General features: G+C 53.1%; 1 protein-coding gene across 3 annotated transcripts; it reads left to right on the top strand.

Moving 5' to 3' along the window:
* Nucleotides 1-1,813: 1,813 nt before the first annotated feature.
* LOC103796309 (uncharacterized) lies at nt 1,814-15,127 on the top strand. 3 transcript variants are annotated; one of them, XM_009008087.5, is made up of 2 exons: nt 1,814-1,957; nt 2,573-3,475. In XM_009008087.5, the coding sequence occupies exons 1-2, from the start codon at nt 1,833-1,835 to the stop codon at nt 3,375-3,377; spliced, it is 930 nt and encodes a 309-aa protein (XP_009006335.1). In that variant the 5' UTR covers nt 1,814-1,832; the 3' UTR covers nt 3,378-3,475. The 3 variants fall into 3 exon arrangements, 1 of the variants encoding a protein (XP_009006335.1); XR_004730644.3 differs by lacking the exon at nt 2,573-3,475 and adding an exon at nt 13,070-15,127 and having other exon boundaries at nt 1,847-1,957; XR_004730645.3 differs by lacking the exon at nt 2,573-3,475 and adding an exon at nt 3,497-3,674 and having other exon boundaries at nt 1,847-1,957.
* Nucleotides 15,128-17,888: the final 2,761 nt, after the last annotated feature.

The following is a 17,888-nucleotide window of genomic DNA, read 5'->3' as shown; positions in this document are numbered from 1 at the left end:
TCTTTTTTCCAAAGAGGTGATGCTTTGCCTCAGGGTTTGCCTAGGGTCCACTGGACAGGCACACAGGGAAACTGAGTTCTCATCTCAGCACCGCCCCTTTCTAGCAAGCGGAGCTTGCACCTGTCAGTCCACCCCGAGCCTCAGTTTCCTTATCTGTGAAATGGGGATAAGAACACCTGCAGTATCAGCTGGGTGTGGTGGCTCACGCCTGTAATCCAAGCACTTTGGAGGTCAAGGCGGGCGGATCACCTGAGGTTGGGAGTTCAAGATGAGCCTGACGAACGTGGCGAAACTCCGTCTTTAAAAAAAAAAGAATACAAGAATACCTGCAGTATCAAGGATTACAAGCTGTTGTATATGTAGCGTAGAGTGCCTGGTGCGTACCTCTGGTTATTAATACAGTCTCGAGTTGGGGTGGAGATGTCATATGGGGGGTACGGAGTGTGAGCAGAAGTGGGGAGTCCTGCCAGGGTGGGAGTTGGGACCTCCAAGGTCTCTGTCCCAGAGAGGGAGCACCTTGAGGGTGGGGCTGGGAACCTCAGCTTCAGCCCTCTTCCAGGTCAGAAAGGGCCAGAGAGAAGCCAAGGAGTTGTCAGAGAAGAGTGGGGAGCTGCAGTGTTCACCCCAACTCAGGCAGGTGAGAGGGAAGCAAGGTGGGGGGTGGCCACAGTGTGTTGCTGGCCGAACGATTACCCCAAGGTCCCATTTCACAGCCTCATTTGTCCCTCAATGCAGACTTCAGAGCTATGCATTTCTCCATTTGTTTTTTGTTTTTGTTTGTTTTTTGAGACTGAGTCTCATTCCGTTGGCCAGGCTGGAATGCAGTGACACAATCTAGGCTCACTGCAACCTTCGCCTCCCGGGTTCAAGTTATTCTCCTGCCTCAGTCTCTCAAGTAGCTGGAATTACAGGCACGTGCCATCGCACCCGGATCATTTTTGTATTTTTAATAGAGAGGGTTTCTCCATGTTGGTCAGCTGGTCTCGAACTCCAGACCTCAGGTGATCCACCAGCCTTGGCCTCCCAAAGTGCTGGGATTATAGGCATGAGCCACTGCGCCAAGCCTGAAATTCCTTATTTCATCTTAAAAAAATCGTAAGTTTGCATCCTTCTCTTTAATGCGTGGGGATTTCCCTTCCCTTTCTTAAAAACACCTTCCCTTCTCATTCTTCTATGTGAGTGGACGTTCAGGGAAGACACACCTGGGTTATGTCCTGAGGCTGTGGATGTCTCATGCCCCAGGGTGGCCCCCAGGGCCCTGGGCCACCTGGCCTGGCTGGGGAGAAGTTCAGGGATGGCTGAGGTTGATAGTTGAGGACCTGCCAGCCGTCACGGCCTGGGGCTGGCCCCACCTCTGCTCTCAACTCCTGCCACCTCTCCCTCTCATCTTGGCTCCTAGATGGTTGTCCATCGAGCTCCAACTGTCCCAATAGGAGTTCTCAGGATACCTCACCCCTCCCTCTCTCCACTGAGGGTCCTTGGTTTAGAGGGGGCACTGCCTGTCTTCATCCCTTTCTACTGGGCAGCCTGACCACACAACCTAGGGCTTTCTGTGCCAATTAAGAGGAAACTGAGGCCAAGTGGAGAGGTGCCAGCCCCGGGTATCACAGCGAGGAGGGCTGTTGGGTGTCCAGGGGCAGGTGTCTCTGGGTAGAGGGGGGTAACCCCTAGGCCTGAATAGAGATCTGGGCACTGGCCAGGGAGGCAGGAGGAAGGAGGGAAGGCCGAGGGGCACCCGGGGGCTGCTGCCTGGCGGGTCCCCGTGCCCAGGCAAGGGAAGTTTCTTATTTCTCCTGCTCCGACTTCCCCCTTTGATTTATTATAGCCATGAAATGCTCTGCTCTCTTCTCTTTTCCTTGCTGTCCCCGGGGCTGGAGGAGCACAGCCTCCCCGGGAGCGGCCTTGCTGGACTCCTGTCGCCTTCTGAGGGCTGGGCCCAGGAGACCAGAAACAAGAGGTGAGTGGGGCCGGCAGGGTGCAGGGAGGAGGGCCCAGGCCCCCCAAAGGCAGGTTGGGTCAGGACCCCCAAGGGCCAGCATGTCCCGGTTGGGAGGGGTTGGGACAGGGCAGAGGGTGTGGCAGGTGTGGACCTGGCAGCAGGTGGCTCTGGGGGGTGGGGGGGTCTCGGAGGATGGCGGACTCTGGGCCAACGGCCTCAGTGAGGACTGCCAAGGTCTGAAGGCACAGAGTCGCTGGACACCAAACGCTAGGTCAAAGAAATGGCTTCTCTGTGACCCTTGACCCCACATGCTGATTTAAGAGTGGCCAAAGTAGGCCTGGCCCTGGCCAGTCTGGGAATTGAGCTGAGAGCCCAGAGGAAGGCAGAGGCCTGAGGCCTGGGTGATGCCGGGCTCCTCCAGGCCGCGGCTGGACATCTCCCTGAGGCCTGGCCTGGGCTGGTGAGGGCCCGGGGCGGTGTCCGGCTCCTCGGCGGCCTGGCGGCCAGAGCATTTCTCCGGGCCACTGTGCGGTGCCTGTGGTAATGGGCTGTTGGCGTTTTGCAATGGGCCGGGGGTGGGGAGGCGGCGCACACATGCTTCCTGTGGTGACTGGGCGCTTCCTGTTTTCTCAGGCGCCGGCCTTGCTGCTGCCGATGTGGAAACAGGGGCAGCTGCAGCCCGGGCGGCTCCAGGCTGGGCGCCCCGACCCTGCCTAGAGAGGCCTACGTGGGCCCAGCACCCCCAAGCCCCAGACCCGGGCAGCGGTGGCCCGAGCTTCCCCCACAGCAGGCCACCATCCCTCCCCTCCCTAACAGCTTCCGCCAAGAGGAAGGGGCCAGGCAGGTGGTCCTGGCGGTCAGAGGTCCAGGGGTGAGCACTAGGCGGGAAGTCAGGGCACGTGGCTCTGGTCTCAGCTCTGGCTCTCCAGGCACTGCTGCCATCTCACCTGCTCCAGGCCTGCCTAAATCTTTGCTGCAGTGCCTCGGCATCCATGGTCTAAAACCCCTCACCCATTCCTACTCCAGTTCTGACATTCGTTGGGCTTTGCATCCCCAAAACCAAAGCTTTAGGGACAGCACAGAGGCTGGGGCCTTGGAGGTGGGACCTCGTAAAGACCTTGGCAGAGGGGAACAGGCGAGGCTGGTGGGGGCCCCACACCCAAGCAAGGCTTACAGGTGGGTGTCTCTGGGTAGAGGGGGTTACCTAGAGGTGGGAAGAGCAGGCCCACGTTTGGCAGACAGGGTGCTGATGGAATGGGGGGCGGCAGGGGCCACCCTGATCTGGGAGGACCAGGCTTTTAGGAGCCTCTTTATTCCTGCAAACCTTGGGGAAGGGCCTGACACCCACTCACACGCTTCCTCAGAAGGAAGACTCGGTCATTTCCAGGGTGGGGCAGGCCCAGCCCTTCCCAGCTGCCAAGGAGGTGGGTGCTGGTGAGGGGTGACTCGGGTGCCTCGGGAAAGACCCACGCCTCTCCCACCTGCCAGCCTGCCTGGGCTCAGGCCTTTGATGTCCAAAATGCCCTTTCCCCAAATCTGTTGTGTTTTGTTTTTAAGCTAATATTGCAAGAAGAGGGGAGGGGAGATGACTTTGCTTCTGGTCGAGTTTGCTGACAGCATCTGACCTCGGGAGGAAGAAACTCTTTGCGAGAAGGCCGAGCCCTGTGTCCCCGGGGAGTGGCCAGTCCATCAGCTGAGCTCAGCCATCCCCTTGGACCAGGAGGTTCAAGACAAGGTGCTCCCCTAAAGCCCAAGTCCCACCCATCACAACACAGGGCCTTGTCCCAGCCAAAAAGGCCTTGGAGAGCCCAAGACCCCGAGATGCAGCTGCAGCCTGAGAGGCTGTCAGGGCAGCCTGGCCCTCACTGTCCTGTTCCCTGCCTTGGTGTTTTGGGACAGCCTGAGTGCTGAGTTGGCGGCTCAGCAGCTGCTCTGGCCACCAGGGCCCAGTTATAAATAAGCTCAGGGTGGCCGAGTCATCATGTTCTGAAGCTCCCCCAGCCCAGCTGCATTACCTCAGTGACCACAGGTTGGGACTGCCCAGAACTGATGGGTCCCCAGAACCCACCCACCCAGGCAAAGGCTGGTTGGGCTGCACACCTCCCAGGGTCCCCAAATCCAGGACTTCAGCATCTGTAGCTCTTTAGACCTGGGCTTCCCTGGACACAGGCCGCAGAAGGGACAGGCCCATCCTGCCCCACGGAGCAGGCAGCTATTTACAAACCGAAACCAGGAGAAGCGAAGTGGCTGCGGCCAAAGTGGCTCCAGGCCCCCAGCCCCCACCCCCACTCCATCCCCAGAAGCCCAGCCCCCACCCCCACTCCATCCCCAGAAGCCCAGCCCCCTCTCCCCTTGGCTTCCTCTTTCCTTCCCCGCACAGCTCCCCCGCCTCCCACTGCCCAGAGAGCCCACTCTAGATGACCTGCAGGTGCCCCACGGTGTCCCCCAACCCCACCTCTGCCTGGGGCTCCCCCTCTTTTCACCCCAGGACCCCATCAGTCTGAGCTCCCAGGAGCAGGCCCCCTCCCACTAGGCCCAGACCACCCTGCCCTGCTCAAGGCCCATTCCCACAGTTCTCAGTTCCCCTTCATGCTTGGAAACACTCCAACCCGGATGGTCGCCTCCATGTCACTGGTCCCTGCCTGAGGGCAGCTTCTCAGGATGCCCTTGACCTTCAAGCAGACATGAAAGGGCCCAGGAATCTGGGGCGCTGTGGTGGAGCTGGAGCAGCTGGGGCCTTCAGGGGGCACGTTTCTGGACGGGAAGCCCCGGACATCATTCTCAGCCGGCCACATTGGGTTTCGGCCCTCTTGTCAGGCTGGTGCAGGTCACAGGCCTTCACCAGGCACAGACTTAAACTGGGACAGCTGGACACTGGCTCTGAGCCTAACACAGCTTCAGAGCTGGCTGGTGGGATGGTACTGCACAGCCCCCGGGAGAGGCCAGACTACACAGTAGGCACTGCAGCTACAGGCAGTCTCCCTTGTGTCAGTACAGAGGTTTACAGTTAGAGTGGCTGGTTTATTCTGTCCCTAGAACAAGCCTATTCCATTATCTCCATCATAAAATGGAAACTGAGGGCAAGACACAGTAGCTCATGCCTGTAATCCCAGCATTTTGAGAGGTCCAGGCAGGAGGATCACTTGAACCCAGGAGTTTGAGGTCAGCCTGGACCACAGAGTGAGACCCCAACTCTACAAAAAAATAAAATAATTAGTCCAGCATAGTGGCGCATGCCTATAGTCCCAGGTACTGGGGAGGCTGAGGTGGGAGGACTGCTTGAGCCTGGGTGTTCAAGGCCGCAGTGAGCTATTATCACACCACTGCACTCCAGCCTGGGTAACAGAGTGAGACCCTGTCAAGTGTCTGGAGATTGTAGATTTCACTGAGAAAATCTAAAACCCAGTGTCCTTCTCTCTTCCTCTGACTGTCTCTTGTTCCTTCATCTCCCTCCTGGGAGGGTGGACGTTTTCTAGCACTGTGACAGGGCGGGAGCAGGGCTGGCCTGAAGCTCAAGGGGGAACAAGGGCGTGGACCATAGAGCCACCTGTCGCTTTCCCTGGGTGGCCGTCAGCGCCTGGTATCCCCTGCCTTCTCCCCCTGCCCTGCCCCAGGGGAGGGATCTTCCTGCTCCGTTCCTTCCCTCCTGACCAGTCCCAGCTGAGGAGGAGCCTGGGCTGAGCCCCCCTCTGCTGCACCAGCTGGCTGACCAAGCGCCAGCTGACCTCTCTGGGCCTCACATTCCTCTTCTGTGAAATGGTCATTCCACAAATACGGAGCACCTACTTGGTGCTGGCCTTGGGCTGGGCGCAAGCTGTTTCTACAGCTGGGATACAGCCCCTGCCCTTGTGGAACCCATAGTTCATGGGGAAGGCAGATAACTTACAAAATCCTGTGAGCGCCACGAGGGAAACCAAGGAAACCAAGGCAGTGGGACTCAGAGGGGCTATGAGTGTTGCCTGGAGTGGAGAGAGGTATTACTTGGGATGGGCCCTGAAGGACAGGAATGAGTGTGCCGGCACAAGCAGGGTGGATGGGCTCTCCAGGCTGAGTCACAGCCCTGTGCCTTGGTTCTAGCAGTTCCTCTGGTCGGGAGTGCCTTTCTTTCATCTGGGCCTGGTGAACTCCTACTCATCCATCAGGGCCCATGGACACACCATAGCACGATCAGGCCTGGCCTGGCCTGGCCTGGCGGCTCCTCTCACCTTCTTCCTGTCCAAGGCCTGAGCAGACCTGGCCGCCAGGCCTCCTTTGTCACAGTACTCTCACCAGCCCCACCCAGGCTGGTGTCTGCTCCCTAGCTCCAGCCCCCGCCGTCCTTGCTCCGAAAAGCACCGTTTCCCTTTTCTGGGTGACCACATGCCATGCACAGGGAATTTCCATCGTAGCCTGCGGAGCCTCTGATTCACTCAGGCCCCTCACGCAGTTAACTCCTTCCAGGCCCAGGCCTCCCGCTCCTACACCCTGGGCTGTCCCCAACTCCTAGCCCAGGCCCCCTGGCAGCCCTGCAGGAGCCCTGGGCCCAGAGCCTCAAAGCTGAATTCAGCTCTTCACTCACTGGTGCCTGAGGGCCCACTCTCCCTTGTCTGTCCCAAGGGCTCAAGGCACATACTCAGGCAGCCTTGGGCTGAGAGCACAGGCCTGGGAAGAAGACAAGCCTGGGTGCAAATCCTGATTCTGGCCCTTCTTCCTGGAGCGGGCATAAGCATCCACTCTGAACCCCGTTTCTCATCTGTAAAACGGATAACCCTATTGTAAAGCTCTCGTGTGCTGGGCCTGTGGTGGGAACTGTCATTAGTTTTCTTTTCTTTTTTTTTGAGATGGAGTCTTGCTCTGTCACCCAGGCTGGAGTGCAGTGGCACAATCTCGGCTCACTGAAACCTCCGCTTCCTGGATTCAAGCAATTCTCCTGCCTCAGCCTCCCGAGTAGTTGGGACTACAGGTGCCTGCCACCACACCGAGCTAATTTTTGCATTTTTAGTAGAGATGGCGTTTCACCATGTTGGCTAGGATGGTCTGTCTTCTGACCTCGTGATCCAGCCGTCTCGGCCTCCCAGAGTGCTGGGATTACAGGCATGAGCACTGAGCTTGGCCTTAGTTTCCTTGTCTTTTCAAAAGGCCCGACTCATCCTATCCCAGGGTGTCTACTCCAGAGCTAGGCCCTTTCTCCCAGGCTGGCTTCTCCTCCCAAGAGCTGCTTTCTCAGACAGGAACGGTGAGAGCAAAGTGCAGCCCAGGCCCCAGGCAGGTGGGGAACTGTCCAGAGACAGAGGTTGGGATGCCGCTGCCTCAGGGACTCCTCTGCCAGCTTCCAGAGCTTCTCTATTCCAGAGCTGTATTTCTATTTCTCCAAGGAGGCTATGGAGAGGCCCAGGGTGGGAGCTCAGAGGGCTGAGGACAGGGCCGAGCTTCCTCCCTGCAGCGGGATGCAGGGCCTATCACACACGGACAGCCATGTGCTACCTCAGTCAGTTCATGCAATCCCACCAGGTACGTTCTATGAATGTTCCCCTTCTGCAGATGAGGACATTGAGGCTCTGAGAAGTGAGTGACTCTCTCTCAGCCACACAGTGAATGAGGTTCGGGGATGGGATTCTAATCAGGGCCTCCGAAGCCACACTTCTAATCTCTGCATTTGTGCAGGTCAGTGGAGGAAATGTGCACTCACTGAGCCGCTACTGTGTACCAGGCAAAGGCTTTCACAGACCGTCTCTCTCAGTCCTCAGGACAATGCCGTGAAGTGGGCGCTGTTGATTGCTCTGCAAAATTGGAGCATCTGAGCTCTGCAGAGGGGAAGGAACTCACCCAAAGGCCCCACAGCCAATCCATAGGGAAAGACTCAGGGGAAGCTGGAGACCAGGGTGTGGTGGGTTCCACAGGGGAAGGGTCTGGGGTGGGGAGGCAGCTCCTGTTCTCAGTGAGCGAGCAGGGGTGTGGTGCTGCCCGCGGTGTGCAGAAGGAAGTCGCTGTGGGTGGCGGTGGGTTTGAGGTGCCGAAGCCTGAGTGATGTGGCTGGGAGGTGAGCACCCCATCTGTAGGGCTGGTCAGCAGGGACAAGGGTGTCGGTGGCCTGGCCAGGATTTGGGGTTCAGAGGTGGTTTAGCTGGCCCTGGCCACTGGGGCTAGGGCAGAGTGGGACAAGAGACTGAGGCAGAGCTGGGGAGCAGTGCGGGGAAACCAGGGGGAAGGCAGTCTGGGGTGGCAGCCTAGAGGAGGCAAGCCCTTGAAACACAAAGGCCTTAGGGTATGGAAGTGGGTGGGACTGTCCGCAAAGGCTGGGGAGATTGAGAGAGGTTCTGGGAATGCGCAGCGGTGTCCTCCGGCTGGAGGTGGAGGTGGGGCAGAAAGGCTGGCCCGACTCTGGGTGTCGGAGGTTCCCACACAGGCCTCGGAGGTTCAGGCTTCAGCCCGAGGGCAGGTGAGCGCTCAGGAAGACTTTTAAGTGGGGAAATATCCATGAGAGAACCTCGGATAGGGACAGCCGCGGAGGCGCAGGCCGGAGGGGCGTTGAGAACTACAGTCACCTCCTGCCCCGCTCCCAGTTGTGTGCCCTTGACCGTGCCCCTCACCTCCTGGAACCGCACTTCCCTCATCTGCAAAATGGCGCTGACAAGGCCTGCCTCATTAGGGTTACTGAAGGTGGGGTGACTTAGTGCCCAGCAGGGGCTCAACAAATGCCCGCCGCCCCCACCCCCAGCCTGGCACCACCCAAAGCACTGGAGCACTGCTGTGGTGCAGAGCTGGGGTCTAGGTCACAGGCAGCCCTGGGCGAAAGCCTGACCTACATCCTGGATTGCCCAAGCCACGCTGTGCAAATCATGGCCACTTCTGAGCCCCAGTCTCCTCATCTGTACCATGGCAACAATATCAGACTGGAATAAGAGAGGACGCACCCTGCGACGCACTCCACGATTCCTGGAGTCAATGTCAAATTCCATACAGTGGCCTGACTGGCCCGGTCTGAGCTTCTGCCACTGGCTGTACTCCCATGGCCTCTTTGCCATCCCTGCCTGGCTCATGCTCCTGCCTGGGGCATTGGCACTGGCTGGTCCCCTGCCTGGAATTTTTCTCCCAGACATCTGCTTGGCTTGCTCCGTCACTGGCTTCCAGGGTTTGCTGAATGTGCCCTTCCCGGTGAAGCCTGCCCTGCCCGCTCTCATGAATGTTGCAAACTGTCCCCACTCAGTCTATCCCCTACTGCAAGCCCCTTACCCAGCTGCATGCCCTTGTTCCTATGGTGAGTGTCACCTTCCAAGATGCAATGGAACGCACTCACTATCATGTTCCTCATGGGACTTGCCCTGCTGCAGAGCAGGTCTGCGAGGAGTAGGGAAGGGCCCTGCCTGTTCAGGTCATCTGGCACGCAGAGACCCTGAGTCAATCATTACTGAAGACCTTACTGCACCGAAAAGCCAGCCCAGTGCTGTGAGCAAAGCTTGGGGAGCTCCGAGGGGCCCGAGGAGCCTCCTCCAGTGTCTCAACCGTGAGAGGAAGTTGCAAGACTGCCATTTCTGTCCACAGGCTCAGCGCTTTTTGGTCAACTTTCCCAGCTTGGTCCGAGGCCTGTGTGTTCTCACATGCCCTGTCACTCCCTGTGGGGACAGGTTGCTAGGAAAGTGGGTGGGGGGCATTTCCTCATTTTCTAGCTCGTTTGGGCCAAGGCTGAGGGATCTACGAGGTCAGGGGTCGTGCTCCCCTCTGTGGACTCAACTTCGAGGACACCCGCTCAGGTTTCCTGTTGCCTGCCTGCCTTGCAATTGCATTAGCATCCAGCCTGCCCCTATCAGTAACCCAGCCAGCAGGGGCAAAGGACCACACCACACCAGGCCTGCCCAGCCTCCCTGTCACTCTGCAGGGTCCAGTCCTACAGGGTCTCCCACTTGTCTGGCAGGCTGGGAAGCTGCACTGTCTAGCAGGGCTGGTGGGAGAATCAGTAGGAACAACTTTTAGTATTTTTAATTAGTTAATTAATTTTTTTAAAAGACGGGGTTTCACCATGTTAGTCAGGCTGGTCTTGAACTCCCAACCTCAGGTGATCCACCCGCCTTGGCCTCCAAACTGGTTGGATTACAGGCGTGAGCCATCGCGCCCAGCCTATTTATTTATTTTTGAAATGGAGTTTCACTCTTGTCGCCCAGGTTGGAGTGCAGTGGCATGATCTTGGCTCACTGCAACCTCTGCCTCCCAGGTTCAAGCAATTCTCCTGCCTCGGCCTCCGAGTAGCTGGGACTACAGGCACACACCACCACATCCAGCTATTTTTTGTATTTTTAGTAGAGATGGAGTTTCACCATGTTGGCCAGGCTGGTCTCAAATTTCTGACCTCAGGAGATCCGCTCGTCTCGGCCTCCCAAAGTGCTAAAGCATGAGCCAGGCATGAGCCACTATGCCCAGCTGGTACAAGTTTTATTAAGGGCAATGTGACAATATCTGTTTTCTGTCTTGTTATTATTATTTTTTTGAAGACAGGGTCTTGTTCTGTCACCCAGGCTGGAGTGCAGTGGCGTGATCACGGTTCACTGCAGCCTCGTCCTCCAGGGCTCAACCAAAACTCCCATTTCAGCCTCCTGAGTAGCTGGGCACCTGAGTAGCACACACAACACCACCACCACACCAAGCTAATTTTGAATTTTTTTGTAGAGATAGGGTTTCCCCTTGTTGCCCAGGCTGGTCTCGAACTCCGGGGCTTAAGTGATCTTCCCACCTTAGCCTCTCGAAGTGTTGGGATTATTGGCATGAGCCCCTGCACCTGCCTTGTCTTCCTATCATCTGTCTCAAAATTAACAATGCACACCAGGCACAGTGGCTCACACATGTAATCTCAGCACTTTGGGAGGCCAAGGCAGGAGGATGGCTTGAGGGCAGGAGTTCAAGACCACCCTGGGCAGCAGAGCAAGACTCCATCTCTAAAAAATAAATACAGGTCAGCTGTGGTGGCTCACACCTGTAATCCCAGCACTTTGGGAAGCCACGGTGAATGGATCGCTTGAGCCCAGGAGTTTGAGACCAGCCTGGACAAGATGGCAAAAACCCTGTCTCTACTAAAAATACAAAAAAATAGCCAGGCATGGTGGTGTGCACCCGTAATCCGAGCTACTTGGGAGGCTGAGGCAGGAGAATCACTGGAACTCAGAAGGTAGAAGCTGCAGTGAGCCGAGATTGTGCCACTGCACTCCAGCTGGGGTGACAGAGAAAGACTCCATCTCAGTAAAATAAAATAAAATATACATACATAAATAAAAATGAAAAATGTACTGCCCTTTGACCTGGCAATTCAACTCTTGGAAATCTCTCCTAGACATCCTCCTGCATATATGTAAATTAGCATATGTTATTGATTGCTGCATTATTTGTAATAGAAAAGACCAGAAACAACTCAAGTGTCCATCAATAAGTGGTTAAAGATACTTGGGGGGTGCTGAGGCGGGAGGATTCCTTGAGCCCAGGAGGTCATAATAGAACCACTGCACTCCAGCTGGGTGACACAGCAAGACCCTGTTTCAAATATATATATACTGCTAAGAGACTGGTTAAATAACAGTGGAATGTGGGGCATGGTGGCTCACACCTGTAATCCCAGCACTTCGGGAGGCCAAGTTAGGCAGATCACCTGAGAGCAGGAGTTTGAGACCAGCCTGGCCAACATGGAGAAACCCTGTCTCTACCAAAAATACAAAAATTAGCTGGGCGTGGTGGCACATGCCTGTAATCCCAGCTATTCGAGAGGCTGAGGCAGGAGAATTGCTTGAACCCAGGAGGCAGAGGTTGCAGTGAGCTGAGATCACATCACTGCACTCCAGCCTGGATGACAGAGTGAGAGTCCATCTCAAAAAATAAGTAAATAAATAACACTGGAATACTATCCAGCAATGAAAATGGACCATAGCGACATGCAATCATATGGTGGGAAAAAGAAGAAAGACCCAAAAGAATATTTACGCTATGATTCTTTTCCTATAAAGATTAAAACCTGTTAAGGCAAAAGCTAAACTATAAGGGATACTTATAAAGAAAAGCAAGTACAAAATTACTGAAAAAGTTAGGATGGAGTTACTTCTAGAGGGAAGTAAGGGACGTTTGGGAATTCTTCTGGGGTGCTGGCAAGGTTTTATTTCTTGACCTGGATGGTGGTTACATAGATGCCAGTTTTACAATTACTCTTTAAACTGCACATAAATATTGTATTCACTCTTCTAAGTGAACAGTGTCTCTCATGACTTAAAAATATCATGTACAACCAAATAGTGGAGTACTGTATGGCCATTAAAAAGACACTACAGTCTTCGGATCCGAGTCATGGTACCAAAACAAACAAACAAACAAGAAAGACACCGCAGTCAACAATAATTTATAGCATATTTAAAAGTAACTCAAAGAGTATAATCGGAATGTTGGTAACATAAGGAAATGATAAATGCTTGAGGTGGTGGATACCCCATTTACCGATGTGATTATTACCCATTTTATGCCTGTCTCAAAATATCTCATGTACCCCATAAATAAACACACCTACTATGTACCCATAAAAACTAAAAATGCAAAAAACAAAAAAGAACAAGACAGCTCTGTGTGGGTGTGGCACGGATACAGGGGAAAAAGCAAGGGGACTACAATATATTTAGTGTGCTCCCCTCTGTGTAACATTTAAAAAAATTATATCTGCTGGCTGCGCTCAATAGCTTATGCCTGTAATCCCAGCACTTTGGGAGGTTTAGGCAGGCAGATCACAAGGTCAAGAGTTCAAGACCATCCTGGCCAACATGGTGAAACGCTGTCTCTATTAAAAATAAATTATAAAACAAATTAGCTGGGCGTGGTGGCGTGTGCCTGTGGTCCCAGCTACTTGGGAAGCGGAGGCAGGAAAATCACTTGAACCTAGGAGGTGGAGGTTGCAGTGAGCCGAGATTATGCCACTGTACTCCAGCCTGGGTGACAGACGGAGATCTGTCTCAAAACAACAAATATATCTGCTACAGGCTGTCTAGATGATTTCTAGACAGACACACAAGAATCAGGTAGTCTGGAAGGGGAACTGGGCAGTTACCTTTTTGTACCTTTTGAATTTTTGTACCATGTGCACGTGTTATCTATTCAAAAAAATCAAATAATTAAAAATGATTTTTTTTTCAGTCTCTAGAGCTTCCAAGATTTTTGGTTTCAAACCAATTTCCTGCTGACCAGAATGAAATGAAGCCACATTCCAGCGTGATGCACCTACTGGCCTCCTGCAAGTCGGGGACCTTCTCTGCCACTCTTTTGCTTCTCTGAGGAAGGAAGAGGCTGGGAATGAGCTCCTTTGGGGTCCCATGGCCTCCAACCAGCCACTGTCCCTGTTTCCCCCAAACCTCCTCATTGTCCCTCCTATGTCCTCCTCCTCCGGCACCCTCACCCTGCTCTCCTCTTTTTTTTTTTTTTTTTTTTGAGACGGAGTCTCACTCCTCTGTTGCCAGGCTGGAGTGCAAAAATGATGGGATCTCGGCTCACTGCAGCCTCTGCCTTCTGGGTTCAAGTGATTCTCCTGCCTCAGCCTCCTGAGTAGCTGGGACTACAGGCATGCACCACCATGCCCAGCTAATTTTGGTATTTTTAGTAGAGTTGGGGTTTTACCATGTTGGCCTGAATGGTCTCCATCTCTTAACCTCGTGATCTGCCCACCTCGGCCTGCCAAAGTGCTGGGATCTGTCAGGCATGAGTCACCTCGCCCAGACTGCTCTCCTTTTTTGCCTGAGGTTCTTGCTGCCTCTTCACCTCTCCTCCTGTTTCTTCCTTCTCTCTGCTCCCTCCTTTGATCTTGCTATTTTGTTTCTCTTTCCCTTTCTCTCTTCTCCCTCCCCTTCCTCTCCACTCCAGCCTCAGCTTCTCAGTCTCTCTCTCTTCTTCCTCTAGCTTCCTTTCCTCCGCAGTAGACCCAGCCCTTCCTAGAGCTCCACAAGCCAGGAATCACGTCCCAGCTCTCTACCCACACACGCTGTGTGATCCTGGGCCAGTCACTGGTCTCTTGGGCCTCAGTTCAACAGATGGCTGTCTTGGTGATGTTAGATCACAGGGTGGAAGCACCCAGTATGGTGCCAGGCACTCAAAAATTTTTTTCCTTTTCCTTTTTAAGGAACTACTAACCATGAGGTTGTGTATTACCCAAACCCTTCCTGTTCTTAGAATCTGGGTCCTACTATTCTCAAGAATTTGAATTACCATGAGTCCTGGGGATGTAAGGGGATGAGGTTTCTGGTGCACTTTGGGAGGTGGAGGAGTGGGAAGAGGATTTGGGAGAACACTCTAGCATTGCTCAGAAGGCAGAGGGCATTCCTCCTATTTCCAGAGGTTATTGGCCCTGGGTTTTTTTTTTTTTTTTTTTTTGAGACAGAGTTTCCCTCTCTTGCCCAGGTTGGAGTGCAATGGTTCATTCTCGGCTCACCACAACCTCTGCCTCTCAGGTTCAAGCAATTCTCCTGCCTCAGTCTCCCTAGTAGCTGGGATTACAGGCATGTGCCACTATTTTGTAATTTTAGTAGAAACTGGGTTTCTCCATGTTGGTCAGCCTGGTCTTGAACTCCCGACCTCAGGTGATCCACCGGCCTTGGCCTCCCAAAGTGCTGGGATTACCACGCCCGGTCAAGCCCTAGATGTCTTTTGTGGACGTCCTCATCCAGGATCCTTGGACTTGGTCGTATCTGAGACAATGGGAAATCTTCCTTCTCCTGGAGCCCCTTGAATCTTAGGCCTCGGGAGCATACAGCCCACCTGGTTTCTTGGCTGCACCCGCAAGGATAGCCCTGTACTCCCTGCTTACAACCAGCAAAGGCTCCATAGCCATTCCTGTACACGACTCAGGCTCCCTGGCTTGGCACTCAAGGCTCTTTGACTTCCTGTGCTGCTTTGCTTCCAGCTGCAAGGATGGTGGCTCCCTGTTTTCCTGTTCTTTTCCTTTGCTTAAGTTGATTCTCAGCCAGACATACCTTCCCTCTGCACGCGTCCCGCCATCCTATCTGGGAGCCTGACCCAATCAGTTGTTCCCAAATGCACCTTTGAGACCAAACCTACCTGGCACCTCCTCTCTTGCCCCACTCACGTGACCCTCTGCGGGCCTGTAAGCTGCTGGAGGCTCTGAGCATGCCTCATTCATGTCTGCCCCCTTACTAGACCCAGACCACGGAAGACACTCAATAAAAAGTGAGTGATTAAATGACAACCTCTATGGAAAAGAGTATGGATATTTCTCAAAGAAGTAAACAAAACTACCATTTGGTCAGGTGCTGTGGCTCACACCTACAATCCCAACATTTGGGGAGGCTGAGGCAGGCGGATTGCTTGAGCCCAGGAGTTCAAGACCAGCCTGGACAACATGGTGAAACCCTATCTGTACAAAAAATACAGAAAATTAGCTGGGACTATAGGAGGCACACATCCGTAGTCCTAGATATTCAGGAGGCTGAGGTGGGAGGATCGCTTGAGCCTGGGAGGTCCCGGCTGCAGTAAGATCACGCCACTGTACTCCATCCTTGGTGATAGAGCGACATTCTGTCTCAAAAGAAAAATAACTGGCTGGGTGAGGTGGTTCACGTCTGTAATCCTAGCACTTTGGGAAACTGAGGTGGGTGGATCACCTAAGGTAAGGAGTTCGAGGCCAGCTCGGCCAACATGGTGAAACCCTGTCTCTACTAAAAATACAGTAATTAGCTGGATGTGGTGGCAGCCACCTGTAATCCCAGCTATTTGGGAGGCTGAGGCAGAAGAATCGCTTGAACCTGGGAGGCAGAGTGAGCTGAGATGGCACCACTGCACTCCAGCCTGGGCAACAACTGCAAAACTCAGTCTCAAAAAAAAGAGAAAAGAAGAAAGAAAAAGAACTATCATTTGATCCAGCAGTCCCACTATGGAGTATCTAATCGCAGGAATAACTGTATCAAAAAGATACCTGCACTTGTATATCACAGAACTATTCACAATGGCAAAGCTACCAAATCAACCTAAGTGTCCATCAACAGATGACTGAATAAATAAGATGTTATATCATAGATATATAATGAAATACTATTCAGCCATCAAAAAGAAGGAAATTATGTCTTTGCAGCAACATGGATGGAATTGGAGGCCATTGTCATAAGTGAAACAACTCAGAAACAAACACTGCCCGTTCTCATTTATAAGTAGGAGCTAAATAATGTGCACACATGGTGGAATGACAGACGCTGGAGACCCGGAAGGTGGGAGAGTGGGAGCCACGGTGAAAGATGGGAAATTACTTCAAGGGTAAAATGTATGTTATTAAGGTGGTGATAAACTAAAAGGCCAGACTTCACCATTATGCAATATATCCACAGAACAAAACTGCACGTGTACCCCTTAAATGTATGCAAAAAAGTGATGAAATGAATGAATGAATAAACAGATAAACAAACCAAAGCAAGGAAATAACACACACAGGAATGAATGAATGAATGAACACATCAAGCAGGGCCTCGATCTTGCGGAGTGGATAACCCTACACCCCGCTGCATCCAGTTAGCTGGGGCTTGGCCTTCTTGATGGGGAAGTGGGAGACAGGATGGAACTGATGCCAAGCCAGCCCCTCTCCCCTCCTTTTGGGTAGAGGCCTTGGCCAGATTCCTAGGGAGCCCTGAAGACCTGTGGCCTGGAACGTTTGGAGAGTTGCAAGTGCAGACAGAAAAGGTCAGTGAAGGTGGAAGTCAAATTAGATCTAATGGTGAGCCCAGGGCTGTGAAATTCTGGTGTTTGCTGCTAATGAAAAAACATGTGAGGCCTGGGAATCCACTGGCAAAGATGCAGGCCTGTCTTAGTAGAGTGGGAACATAAATCAAGGGGTTAGATTATACTGGGGAGGACACTGAATGCTCAAAAGTTCCTTCCCAGCAGAGGGGACTCACCAGAGATCACTGGGACAAAAAGTGCCTCTACTCATCCCTCCACCCTCCAGAAAAGATCAGGAGCTCTCTGAAGGCAGGGGTCTTATACAATACTTTTTTGTTTTCCTAGTGCTCAGATTAGAGCCTGGAACTCAACATTGGGAAGATGCATGGGTGGATGGATGAGTGAATAGTCAGATAGATGAAGGAGTGGATGAATGGATAGATGGTTGGTTAGGTAAGTGGATGGGTGGATTGGTGGATGGTTGGATGGGTGGATGAGTGGATGGATAGGTGGATGAGTGGATGGGTGAATGGGTAGATGGCTGGAATGGTGGATAGGTAGATGAGTAAATGGGTAGATGTGTGGATGAGTGGATGGATGGATGGATGGATGGATGAATAGGTGGGTGGATGGATGGATGGATAGGTGGATGGATGGATGAGTGGAAGGATGAATAGTGGATAAGTGGATGGGTAGATAAGATTATGGGTGGATTGGTGGATGGCTGGATGGGTGAATGAGTGGATGGACGGGTAGGTGGAAGAGTGGATGGGTGAATGGGGAGATAGCTGGATTGGTGGATAGGTAGATAAGTGAATAAATAGATGGGTGGATAGGTGGATGAATGGATGAGTGGATGAATAGATGGATGGAAGGGTAGGTGGGTGGATTGGTGGATGGGTGGATGAATAAAGAGGTAGGTGGATAATGGATGGGTTGACAGATGAGTGGATGGATAGATGGGTGGATGAGTGGATGGTTGGATAGGTGGATGAATGGAAGAGCAGATTCATAGATGGATAAACAGATGGAATTGTGAACTGATGGATTGATAGCGGGTGGACGGGCTGATTAATGGACATACAGATGACTAGATAGACAAGTAGAGAAACAGATGGGTGAGTGGATGAATTGACTGACTGACAAATGAATGAACAAATAAAAGACAGTTGGATAAATGGACAAGTAAGTGAATGCATGGTGGGCTTAATGAATGGATAGCTGGATGGACAAATAGACAGATAGATGCATGGGAAAACAGATGAAGGGGTGGATAGAAAAGAAAGGTCTGTAAACTAAG

This window comes from Callithrix jacchus, chromosome 10, assembly GCF_049354715.1.
Source record: "Callithrix jacchus isolate 240 chromosome 10, calJac240_pri, whole genome shotgun sequence".
Lineage (NCBI taxonomy): Eukaryota > Metazoa > Chordata > Mammalia > Primates > Cebidae > Callithrix > Callithrix jacchus.
This window is presented reverse-complemented; position numbering and strand designations above follow the sequence as displayed.